The sequence below is a fragment of the Gymnogyps californianus genome, chromosome 2, assembly GCF_018139145.2.
Source record: "Gymnogyps californianus isolate 813 chromosome 2, ASM1813914v2, whole genome shotgun sequence".
Taxonomy (NCBI): domain Eukaryota; kingdom Metazoa; phylum Chordata; class Aves; order Accipitriformes; family Cathartidae; genus Gymnogyps; species Gymnogyps californianus.
In genome coordinates, this window is record NC_059472.1 from 94,837,086 (window position 1) to 94,849,641 (window position 12,556).

Sequence of the window (12,556 nt, forward strand, 5' to 3'; positions counted from 1 at the left end):
TGCTGTCCATTGCCAACAGGTTTTATAGATGTGTGGTTTTTACTGTTATTTTAGTTTAAAAAAAAAAAAAAAAAAAAAGGACATGCTGTGCTCTTGGCTTCCCCTTCTCTACCCAGCACAGGCATTTCTGTGTTTATGGCTTCTCATTTCTGGAATTCCTTGCAGAAATACTCCTTTGAGAGAATGGATCAGCTCCGTCAATTCCAGAACCTCATCCAAGCCACTAGCAGAGAGATCATGTGGATCAATGACTGTGAGGAAGAGGAGCTTCTCTATGACTGGAGTGACAGGAACACTGACATCGCCAGGAAGCAGGAGGCCTTCTCCGTAAGACAGCTCAACCTCCCCATGCTTTCCATGGGCCCTCTTGGGATAGTGAGGGAGGAACAGCCTGGCTCAGGGGGACTGATCACAGGATGGACGTTTCTTCACTCTTTTGAAGTTCCTGGGGATTTTTATCAACACTTTTGGATTAAGCACTGTGTGACAACCTTTTGAGTCAAGATTGGACATCTATTGGAAAATTGTGCTCCCATTCAACCAATTGTCATGGTTTCTTTGGACCTTGGAAGCTGGCCTTATCAGTACAGTCCACTGTAGACTAGTAATCACATATAGCTTGTGCATGCAGTCATTGTGTTGGCATGCTAAACTAAGGGACTTGAATCAAGCAGTTTAATTCTCCCTATTAGGACTATGTAGGGGTTAGAGGGTCCCCGTATTTGGCCCTGATGTCTGTCACCAGGAAGCAGAGCTATAGCAGAGGGAACTGCTCTCTTCCTCTGACGGTTTTGCCAGCAGCACGTTGAGCACACAGTCACAGGTAGTTTGCACTGCTCCTTGTCTTCTGTGGGCATGTAAGGAAATTGAGCATGTGCGTTTCTTTAACCAATATTGGTGCTGATCACCAAATTGAAAAAGGAATGGAAGTTCACACTGTTAAGGAGGTACTCTTTTTTTTAGTTCAGTTGTTCTGGATGTTGCAAGATGCAGTCATTTTTGCTTCCATCATTCCTAGGAAAGGCAGAACTTTTGGTGTTTTTCTCTGTGAAGCGGCAAGCCTAGAGACTAGAACTGAGATGATTGTACCTTCTTTGATTCTACTGTCTTCATAATTAAGTTCAGTACACTGAATAGAATTACTATGTAGTGTTGGCAGGGATAATTCTACATTATCACAACTATCTGGAAAATTTTAAGTAAATCATGCTGTGCAGTGTACGTTTGGGGGCTTGTTTAATGCTGTGTTTTGGTTGTTTAGAAACGCATGAGTGAACTGGAGCTTAAAGAAAAAGAACTCAACAAGCTAAAGCAAGAAAGTGACCAGCTAGTGCTCAACCAGCACCCTGCTTCAGACAAAATCGAGGTGAGTTAGACTTTGTGTGATTTCACTTGCTCCTTTAGTTGCTACATGGGAAAAGTTCTCAGTGAAAGTCCACAAATGAAATGCTGCATTTGGACCTGAGAAGGGTTTATCTGCCAAAAAACATGTCCATTTTTATCCAGTTGTATGAGCTGTTCTAATAAATGTTACTACCTTCCTCTACAAACCTGGCCACAACAACTGCAGGCTTCTTAAGACCTATGGGGAGAGCTCTTATTGCTATCAAATTTGATGATAGAAGCATGTAAAAATTAATTACGAGGCTTAGGGAGTTGTCTGAGTGTATTGAAATGGCTGTATCTCGTTTGAGTTGACTACAGTGCAGCGGAATTTATGGTAGGAAGGCATGTCGTTGTTCTTCTGCTATCTTAGTAGGCATGGTTTGAAGAGAGCCACACCCTTTGTTGAGGGTTTATATTTAATCCAGGTGCAAATACTTTCTGCAACTGAAATTCATAGTGCATGTCTACAGCTTAGCCAACACATTTTTGCTTTCACAGCTTGGTGTACATTTACCTTTCAATTACAAAGGCTGCAACTATTTGGAAAATCTCATTTTATTAGGAAATGCTGTAGTTGTTATAGTTTTAAGAGTGCATAAGAACCCTGAAACTGAAAGAAGCTAATACGAAAAAAAAGAGTCCTTTCTCCTTTTCAGTGTATTTACACTGTTATCATGTTGTGTAAAATCATGATTCATATTTCTTCTGTGGTCGGTTTCTGCATTAAAGGAAAGATCCTCGTAAGCTCCAGCAGTGAAGTAAAAGTTGTGTGTAATTTTCTAAAGAATATACATGATGACTACTTGAGAAGTTTGAATTTAAAAATAGCCATCATAAAAAAATCATTTTTGACAGTGTTTCTTGGAAGAAAAGCATGACAATTTGCAATTGAAATATTTTATTTGCACTACTGTTTGTGCATTTCACCCCTTTTTGTTCATGCACTTCAGGCTTTATGCTGATCAAACAAAATTCAAGTCATGAACAAATTTCTCTCTGCATCCCACAAGCAGGTATTTAACTCATTTCAGTTAGGTAGATGCTTAGAAGTTGGGGAACTATTTGCATGAACTATTTACATTATTCTGGTGTGCATTAATTTGTTTTAGCAGATTTTTCATTTGCATTTATGTGAAGCATAAATAGTTTTGTTTGAGTCTAGGTATGGGAGAGAGATCAGTGTGATGGTTTGAGTTCTGTATATTACTATTTTTGTTAGGCCTACATGGATACATTACAAACTCAGTGGAGCTGGATTCTTCAGATCACCAAATGCATTGATGTTCATCTGAAGGAGAATGCGGCTTACTTTCAGGTGAGTAGTGATGTGGAGAATTCACACTGCTTTTGTTAAAAAGTGTGAATCCCTTCACAGATATTTTTTTCTTGTACCAAAATCTTTCTAAATCCGTGCACAGTTATTCATAACACACTGTTACCATACTGTAAATGCTACCATTGTGCCAGATATGAACTGGGATTTCTCATGAAAGGAATCCATTGATTTTTAGCAGACATTTTTAAGAGCTGTGTACAACTGAAATCACAACTTTTTTCCTGTAGTTCTTTGAAGAGGCCCAAGCCACAGAGTGCTACCTGAAAAACTTACAAGACTCCATCAGAAAGAAGTTCATCTGTGATAAGAGCATGTCCCTGCAATCTTTGCTGGAGCAGATCAAAGAGCTGGAGGTACTGTCGCACCCACCTGACAGGTTATGCTCTGCTTTGCTTGGAAATCAGTTGTCCTCTTCAGATACCAAGTGTAAACCCAGGTGTACTGCAGTGTTTATATACAGTACTGTATGAACTTGAAACCATAAGGGTATATTCCTGCCCATTTCTTAGGAAAGCCTACAAATGGATCAGTGTTATTTTAATTTGTGTAATACTGTTTGGGAACTCTGATTTCTTTTCAAATCTGGAATGAGCCCAACAAATTCCCAAGTTTCTGACATGTTAAAGAATTAAAAAAGGAAAGACTTTCATTCATAGGTGGTAGAACAGATTTTGCCTCAAAGGATAAGTGCATTTAATAAATGATTCATCATGTCACTGTATCACTGTAGTCTCTTTGAAAGGACTTAACTCAGCTTTTTTAGCTAACTATTTGCTCATCATTAAGCAACTGGTACTACAATTCCAAATTGAATATACTGGAGAAAAAATCATTGGTGATGTAAAAGGGCAATTGATGAAGTCAGGTTTGAGAGTGTAGTTATTAGGTTTTTTTGGTTAGCATTCATGTTATAATAGATTCTTTCCATTTATTCCTGTGTTTCTTACACATCACTTTAACAACATTGCAGATCTGTATGAAAAACCTGCTTTGCAAGTTTTGCAAACTTTGCAGCTTGCCAGAGCTGCAAAGATACTTAGTTTGATGTTTCTCTTCTCTTTTTTTAAAACTGCAGTTTTACATTATAGGCCAAAGACTCATCCCACTGGAACGAAAGGAAGTTTTGCCTACCATGAGCTCCAGATGTATACCTCTCTTAATAAAACAGTGGGAACTAGATGTGGTTTCTTTTTAGAATGAATTTTTAACATACAATTAATCTTTGCAGAATGAACGAGAGAGAATTCTTGAATACAAGAGGCAAGTGCAGAGTTTGGTGAATAAATCCAAGAAGATTGTGCAGCTAAAGCCACGGAACCCAGATTACCGGAGTAACAAGCCCATTATCCTCAAGGCTCTGTGTGACTACAAACAGGATCTGGTATTGTATCCCTTTTTGGCTGAGAATGAACATCATGTGAACTAGAACATGGCAAATGATTTAGTAAACAAACTGTTGAGCTGATAGGTGTAACCCCTTTGTCTGCTTTTGGTCAGCATTTAAATTTCTTCAACAAAAAAGCTCTGACTTTCTTGCAATTATGAATAAACAAGCTAGGTTCTAGTTGGTTAATAAGTCTAGTAAAAATTATTATTAGTTCCTTAAATAGCATTAATACTCATAGTTCAAATTAGCAGAGAAAAATCTCATTGATAATAGGGTTAAAATTGTTATACAGATGTTTCCCAGCATCTAACAAAAGGTGAGGAATGTACAGTGAGTCATTGGTATTCCCAGTTTTTTGCTCGATGGAGTATGAAATGGATGGTGGTGGTTTTTCTTCCTCCTCAGTACTGGGACTGCTTGGGTTTATTTCTGTATTTTTTTCTTAACAGTAGGCTTAGATGCGTTTTCTGCTTATGTGCTCTTTCTCTTCACTGGTTCCCAGTTACCCAATTTTTCTGTTCTGTTATCTGTAAAACTTGTTTTACCTGATTCACTAGGTTGCACTCCTGTAGTGACCAGTAGTTGACCACTGTGATTTGTGTTTACAATCTGGGGTTTCTGCGCTCTTCCATACCACATTTTATTCCAGAGTCACAGAAGTTCAGCCCACACAGAATAACTACTTGTTGTTGCTATAAGCAAAACTAAAAAAATTTAGGCAATGGTTACCTGACAGCTTGGCAAGCACTTGGCAAGCCCTCGCTCCCAGTCCCTTCACAAATATGGATGCAGCACTAAGCATCCTTATGCCTCCAGCTCACTGGCTTACAGCTATACATGGTTGCATAGCTTACTGTGGCCATGCGTCCACATTCAGTCTTTGATGTTTGTCATGGCAAGCCCCAAGTCTGATGATCAACTGGACTGGCAACTGCTCAGAGTGTTCTGTGGCTCCCACTTGATTTTCTTGGGTTTTCTTCACATGGAAACCAGATTCAGGGAGAAGGGGTTCATCTGTACTGATCTCTTGCCCCAGTATGAAGCCAAGATGCACACCCAGACCTGGCAGCTGGGAATCGCTCCCACTTCTGTGATGTAGATGCATCTTCCTTGTCTGTCTCTCCTAGAAACCCCATCTTACTTAACTAAAGAAAAAAATGTTGTTCTGTGTTCCTTACAGAAAACGGTGCGCAAAGGAGATGAATGTATCCTGAAGGACAATAACGAGCGCAGCAAGTGGCTGGTGACTGGCCCAGGAGGAGTGGATATGCTGGTGCCATCTGTTAGTCTTATCATCCCACCCCCCAATCCGTTAGCAGTGGATCTTGCTACCAAGTGAGTTGCTGCCTGGGTTTGGACACCTACCACTGAGAGTAGATAGAAGAGTTCACTCAAAATAGCAACCAGTCACAAAATCTGGTCTGTGCCTTGATCAGAGTGCCCCCCCCATAAGGGTGGGGGATTAAGGACTAGACCCTTGACTTGAGGAAATTCACTTCAGTGAAGCTTGATGGGATCTAGGTTGGGATCTAAAAATATTTCAAAATTAACTTTTACAAGGTTTTTCTCATCTCTAATAACAAAAGTCATGGATAAATGCATTTCCAAGATTTTTTCAAGTAGAGAACAAGCCTTAACACACTCCACATCTGGTGGGTGTTTCTTGGGATGTTTTGTAGCTATGTTACAAGGACAGATGCGTTTTGACCATGGAATTTCTTTTCTTATCTCAGAATTGAGCAGTACTATGAAGCTATTTTGGCTTTGTGGAACCAGCTGTATATCAACATGAAGAGCCTGGTATCTTGGCATTATTGCATGATCGACATTGAGAAAATCAGAGCGATGACTATTGCCAAGGTAAGACTCCAGCTGGCCTTACCTGTAGACCAGGGACATCCATGACCTGACCTCTGCTGTCCCAAACAGTGCTTGCTGTGTCCTCTGCAGATGTATGTTCTGCAAAACCATGGGCCTTCCTTTTGCTGGGTTGCACAAACAATTATATATGGAAATTGTCGTTTTATTAAAGGAGAAGCAAAATGCTTTCCCATTCAAACATGATATGGATAAACGGGAAGATTACCTAAGGGGATTTATTACATATTTGCTGTACTTGTTCCCACTATGCAAGGGCATGGATAGACAGAGTAAGAGATAGAATTTCAAACTATTCTTAAGTTATGAAATGATTATAACAAGAATAGATTAGCTCAAAGGGCACTTTTAGCACCATACTTTTAGAGGCAGCCCAGGTAGGTTTTATTCTAAAATGCGATTCCTTCTGTTTTTTTTTTATAGAGGTGTATTAGTTTGTTCCTTAATGATTAACTAGTCATAAACCCTCCCCAATTGCTTCTTTTTTCAAAATTCTCTTCTTCGTCATTTCAGCTGAAAACAATGCGTAAGGAAGATTACCAAAAAATAATAACTGACCTGGAGATCCATTATCAAGAATTCCTCAGGAACAGCCAAGGCTCAGAGATGTTTGGTGATGAAGACAAACGAAAGATCCAGACTCAGTTCACTGATGCTCAGAAGCACTACCAAACCTTGATTATACAACTGCCCAATCAACCACGGCAGCCACAAATAGGTTTGTTGTCCTCCTGTTTTTTGTAGAGATTGGACTGCTTGGCTTGCTTTGTTGGGAGTGGTGGTGGGTGGTGGTGCATTCTTTTTATGTGAAAATGTTCTCGTAAACATATGAATGGCAGTATATTCAAGAATTGTACTGCTGTCTCCCAACAACAAAACTGGCCATGCACAGGGAAGAGTATGTTTTGTTCTTCCTTCCTTTGTTGTGAATCTGGGAATAGTCCTCCAAAGTTCATGGAACTTGCTGGGAAAATGAGAGGAATTTAGTCCATCTGATATGTTTTCAGTTATTAGGAAGCAAAATCTCACTGCTGCATTTGAGGAAGCAAGTTCGTCTTTTTGTGAAGGAGAGATTTCATTCCTTGAAACAGCTGCATAAGGGCCCAGATCTTCTTCCTGTTCTCAGTTCTACAGATCACCTCAGTGCTTAGGTCACTTGGGCACTACATTGGCTTTCTATATGTAGGTGCTCAGTTCTCTGGCAGTTGACATTTACCCATTTCATTTTACAGTGGTCCCAACTGAGAGCTGTCCTGTGGGTTCCTCAAACACCATTATCGTTAATGAGAGAAACCGAGAACATGATAAGCAGGAGGCCTGGCTGCTGATGGAGCTTCAGAAACTTCGGCGTCAGATTGAAGCTTGTGAGATTCAGATGGTTCAAAGAGCTCCTCTTGGAGTGGATCAAGGGGCTGTGCATGACTTTTCAGTCAGAATAAAGGATTTAGAGGTAACTGTGGATGTTTTTCTTTGAGCATCTCAGGCTCAGTATGACTCTGCTGCAGAGCATACTGCAGTTGTATTTCTGATCAGCTGGGAAAGACACACATCCTGTGCAGAAAATTTTCAATTGGAAGTTAACCATGATGATTTGGATTGGAGTTTAGCTCCTAATTAGAAAAAGTTGACTCTTGGATTTTAGAAATCAAATTCTGTCAGGCAAAGAATACAGAAAGCCTGATGTCAAGTGGACATTAAGATTTGAAGGAGACTGGAGGGAGAAGATTAATAAGAAAAGAGAACAAGTTCAGCATATGAGAAATTCCCCTGAGGCAATGAGGTTGCAAAGGTCTTAAGAGCAGAAGGACCTTGGCACATCTACTGAGTGCAGTAGGCAGCTGGCAGGAAAGCGCTCTGCTTTCAAGAGAGCTGAGTTACAGAGTGGACGAGGTGCTCAAAAAGAGGTATTACCTGTTGTGGACTGTGCAAAAAAGAAACCGCCCAATGTTACTTACCTTGAAGAAAGCAAGCTCAGGCACTGCTTCAGTCCTCAGTCAAGCTGGTTAGATAACAACAGACTACTTGGATAAGGAGACCAATTGCATATGTGCTGTTAGAATGATCATTCAGGCACCAAAAATGCGTAAATCAGGCATTCTCTTTCCTTAGGGTGTGCAGAATGACTCTCAAATAATGGCTGAAACCCTCAATAAGCATAAGGACTTGCTGCCTAACTTCAGAGGCTGTGAAAAGTATGTGTACTTGCAGTCAGAGATAAATGCTCTATTTCAAAAACTGGAAAATATTAATGGTGTTTCTGCTGGCTACTTAGACAGGTAAGAAAATTGAGGTTATGGCAATAAAACATTCACTTTCTTCCATAATTCTTGGTTCAGAAACCTGCCTTTTGTTACCAGTAGTGTAAAATTACACCTTCTTTTCTACAAATGCTGTACATGTGGGTAGAAACAGACACTTATCTGAATTTATTCTCTTTTCTGGAAGACTTTTTAAAAAAAAAAAGTGAGAATCATGGGTATCACTGAAATTTCTTCTGTATTTTCTGTTCTCTTTAACTACTGATCTGCAATTAATTAGAAATAATCACCCTTCCTGCCCCAGTCCATAATGGATTTGTCTTGTATTATTTATTTTAGCTTGAATGCACTGAGGTGTCTGCTCCAGATTATTCTACAAACAGAAGATGTGATCAGAGTTTTTGAAATCAGACTGTCTGAAGAGGAGACTGTTCCTCTGGATCTTGATAAAGTGGAGGCTTATCGGGCTTGTCTGAAGGTGAGAGGCCGAGACCCAAGGACACAGCCAGGCAAAATTCATAGCTGCGAGCACTGGTCTGTTGAGCTGGGTGAAACCCTTCCAAACCCACAGGAGATGGAAATGCTGATCCTGTCGTATTTTATGACATAGACATACAATGCTTTTGCAAATTATTGGAAGGAATGTACAGGTTGCTACTTCTTCCATCCCCTGGTTGTTGCTGCCCCCACAGCAAAGCCAGTGGCATGGAAGGTCTCCATAATCCATTTCTGTACAAAATTATCTGTGTTTATTTGTATCACTTCTGAAGCTAGATTTGAAGGCAATACCTTCTTTCTTGCAAAAAGGCTTGTTAATTGCCCTTGTTGTCATCTAGTTGTAACAAGTAAATTTGAGTATTATTGTGTGTCCCGATTTTGCCATAGAGTCCATTTTAAATCTTACAGTGAAAACTATCCATCCTGTACAAGGGGAGAAGGCAAAAAGTAACTTCTTTGCTGAGCACAAATTTGGCTTGCAGAACCAGTCTTTATCTGGCGTTGAGCTGGTCCTTTTGTGCACTGAATGCCTTTGGGAGAATAGGAACTCTTTCATTCTTTCCTGTTCTCAGATGTAGTAGGGAAAAAGTGTGTAGGTGGCACAAATGGAGCACAACCAGGTTACCTTTTTATCATGTTAATGAGAGCTGCAGTTCAGTTGGTAGGAGTTGTTCTTAGCTGGTGTAAATTTGAGCTACACAAAAAAAAAAAAATGCTTGAGCGTATTATCGAAGGATGCAGTCATCCCTGTGACTGAGGGATACAAGGCAGACCACCGCCTGCACTGTATATGCCATTTGGTGATACCCCACAGTATGTGAGTATGTGCACACAAACAAGTGTGTGCGTAAAGAAACATCTCCATGAAAGATGTTTATAAAAATGTAAAGAGAGGGGAAAAAAAAATCTGTGCAGATTTTTAGATAACATTTAAAAACTGGATATGCCAATCCTGAGGCTTGATTCCACAGCTGTTGCAAGTGCAGGAATCTTTTATACTTCAGTGAAATTTTCTAGTCAGTTGTTTCTAGGAACAAACAAGGCAGGCTCTTCCTTTTTTTTTTGGTAACTGCTCTACATAGTTCTGAGAAACTGAAATGTTAGGTACAGAATATGACAGCAGAGGGCTTTGGTTTAGCAAATTATTTAAGAGTGAGTCTAACTTTAAACACATTTTTAAGTCAAACTCTGTTTACCAAAGTAGGTGTTTCACTTTAAATATATTAAGTCCAGCTGACATCAGTGTACATACCTTACTGAATTAGAAACAAAATCTTTAGATCCCAACACATTGTGCATGCTGTTGATGGTTAAATTTGAGTATCCTCTCAAGAATAAAATGTATGACAGCATTTTGTTTTTTCTCCAGAAAATGAAAGCAGACCTAAACATGAAGAAGTCACTACTGAATGCCCTGGAAAGTGAGCTGCAGAAAACACTTCAGATTCACTCACAGTCTTGCCAGTCATATACCCTGTATGACATGGACATTGGAAAGTTCTGTGACAAAGTTACCCAGCTAATAGACCGCTGGCAGAGAGCTGATAAGCAGATAGATAACAGGTTTGCTTGTATTTCCTAATAGCTTCTTCCTTATTGCTATTGCTACTAAGATCATCTTAACAGTGAGTCTAAAAGAACTGATGTGCAATAATCATCACTTCCAGAGGACAAATGATGACTTCAGGGCAATAAGACTAGAGCAACTGCGAGCAGGTTGAACATACTTTAAAAGGGATTGTGTAAGACCAAGCAGGAAAATTTAGTTAAGTCATGTAAATGTCTAACCTATGTGCTAAGGAGTTGTTCTAATTATTTTTTTTTATTCTTGCTAATGTTCTTGGGTTAAGTACTTCCAGTCAGCATTTTCCCCCTCAAACAAAGCAACCATGTTTATTCCTGAATACCCTATACCTGGGGGTTAAAAAATTAACACTAAGAATTAAGTAAAAAAAATCCCAACAATTTTTTTGTAATGCTTTATTGAACTGAAGGCGTATTCTGATTGTTTGTGGGGTTTTTTGGGGTGTGATTTGCTTTGATTTGTTTTTACTTCAGGCCAAAATCTAGTCCTATTAATAAAAATTGACCAGTTACTGGTTGCTTTGGTGAAAATTGAGAACAAGAGTACTGAAATCAGTGAACTTGATTCTTATCACTGCAAGGTTTTATCCATCCCTCACTTACTTAGCTGACAGGAAGTGCCGGGCTCTGTGTATTGCAGAGTTACTCAAAAGTGAGTCACTAAAAACTCAATATTGGGTGACTAATAACCAGTACAATTCTCATTTATTTGAAATTTTTGTTCAGAATCTCCTTTTAGAGCTTCCCATAGTTTTGCCTAGTTTATTACTGTGTCTTATTTGTGAAAAATGTTTAAAGAGAGAGAAAGAGAATACACTTTCCATTTTGACAGTTTTCCCTGTTATTTTCTAGATCATGGGATTTAGAAAGGCAGATCAAACAGCTGAAAACTTACCGAGATCTCTACCAGGCTCTGTGCAAATGGATCTGTGATGCCAAGCGCAGGCAGGATGCTATCGAGTCCATGAAGCTGTGCGATTGCAACACGATCATGAGATATCTACATGATCAGAAGGTATGTGGCACCTGAAGGAGTTGTCTTCAATTATCTGGATTTTAAATTGTTGTGCTGTTCCGAAAATATCAGTATCAATGCAGTCTGCAATACAGTGGCCTGTTTTGAATTATAAAGTACGCAAGCTACCAAAAAACACCACATGTGTAGAAGGCAGGAGAGAGGAAATATTATTATCCTCATTACTTTCTGTCAGCACTGCTACAGATTATGAACAAGACTGGTTTTGGCTCCTACACGATCACTGACACTTTTACACATCAGCTTTGAATTAATTCAAGGGACTGTGTGATGGTGCAACTTATGGGACAAATTATAGCACAAAAATAAAAAGCGAGGAAATACATCTAAGCTGAAGTCAAGGAACTCTCCCTCCCCGGCTCTGGGGGTTGTTCAGTTGCTAGGTGTTCTTTCTGAGAATAACCTTCTCATGCACAGAGAGCTTGCTGTGGTAAAAACTGCACGGCTGCAGGTCATTTAAGGTCTCAGCCTCTGGGGTTGCAGTGGTCTCATATTGCAGGTGCCTTCTGAAGGAGGCAGCGTGTACAGGAGGAAATACTGGTAAATCTTGAGGGAGTGCTTCACAGCTCACTTTTTTCTTGACAGAACTTGCACAGTGAAATCTGTGGGAAGCGAGACAAAGTTGAGGAGCTTCTCAAGCATGCAGATCAGTGCTCAGCTGCAATTAAGGTACTTGGATTTCAGCATTTTTATGGGGTGTGGTTTTTCGTGGTCAGGCGCATCCCATTGTCTCTGCTCTGCTGGCAGGTGAAATGTTGGCTCCCTGATGTGTGTGTGCAGAAATTGCTGGGGTGAAACACTTGTGTGTACAAAATATAATGAAAGCAATTTGTGTACTTGCCACCTGAAGACTACAGGGTGATGCAGGAGATACCAGTGAGAGCTGCTCTTCAGGAGAATCGAAGCCTTCTTCTAGCCAGACCAAACTTTCCAGTTCACATGTTAAAAAAATAAGGGAGTAGAGAACAGATTGGTAGCTTAGGAATTAGGTCTGATTAGGATCTGGTCTAGGAGGCAAGACAAATGCAGATTAGCAGGAGGAATGGTGTGCAATAGCCATGAAAACCAAGAAGATAGACAGGGAATGGTTTTGTGGTCTTTGCATTTTTATGTCACCTTTATATCTGTGCTTTCTCCAGCTCATTCTTACTTTCTGTGACAAAGATCTTGCTATATACATGACATGGCATATG

General features: G+C 39.8%; 1 protein-coding gene across 3 annotated transcripts in view; it reads left to right on the forward strand.

The window, feature by feature from the left end:
* Window positions 1-12,556, forward strand: part of DSP (desmoplakin) — a 39,343-nt gene that overhangs the window by 16,931 nt on the left and 9,856 nt on the right. For all 3 annotated transcript variants that reach the window (XM_050890996.1, XM_050890998.1, XM_050890997.1), the window contains exons 7-20: window positions 166-327; window positions 1,262-1,366; window positions 2,606-2,701; window positions 2,950-3,075; window positions 3,951-4,103; window positions 5,290-5,444; window positions 5,843-5,969; window positions 6,501-6,705; window positions 7,220-7,437; window positions 8,097-8,263; window positions 8,585-8,723; window positions 10,113-10,306; window positions 11,180-11,342; window positions 11,949-12,032. In XM_050890996.1, coding sequence (XP_050746953.1) covers window positions 166-327; window positions 1,262-1,366; window positions 2,606-2,701; window positions 2,950-3,075; window positions 3,951-4,103; window positions 5,290-5,444; window positions 5,843-5,969; window positions 6,501-6,705; window positions 7,220-7,437; window positions 8,097-8,263; window positions 8,585-8,723; window positions 10,113-10,306; window positions 11,180-11,342; window positions 11,949-12,032 — 2,094 coding nt within the window. The remainder of the gene's footprint in view (window positions 1-165; window positions 328-1,261; window positions 1,367-2,605; window positions 2,702-2,949; window positions 3,076-3,950; window positions 4,104-5,289; window positions 5,445-5,842; window positions 5,970-6,500; window positions 6,706-7,219; window positions 7,438-8,096; window positions 8,264-8,584; window positions 8,724-10,112; window positions 10,307-11,179; window positions 11,343-11,948; window positions 12,033-12,556) is intronic.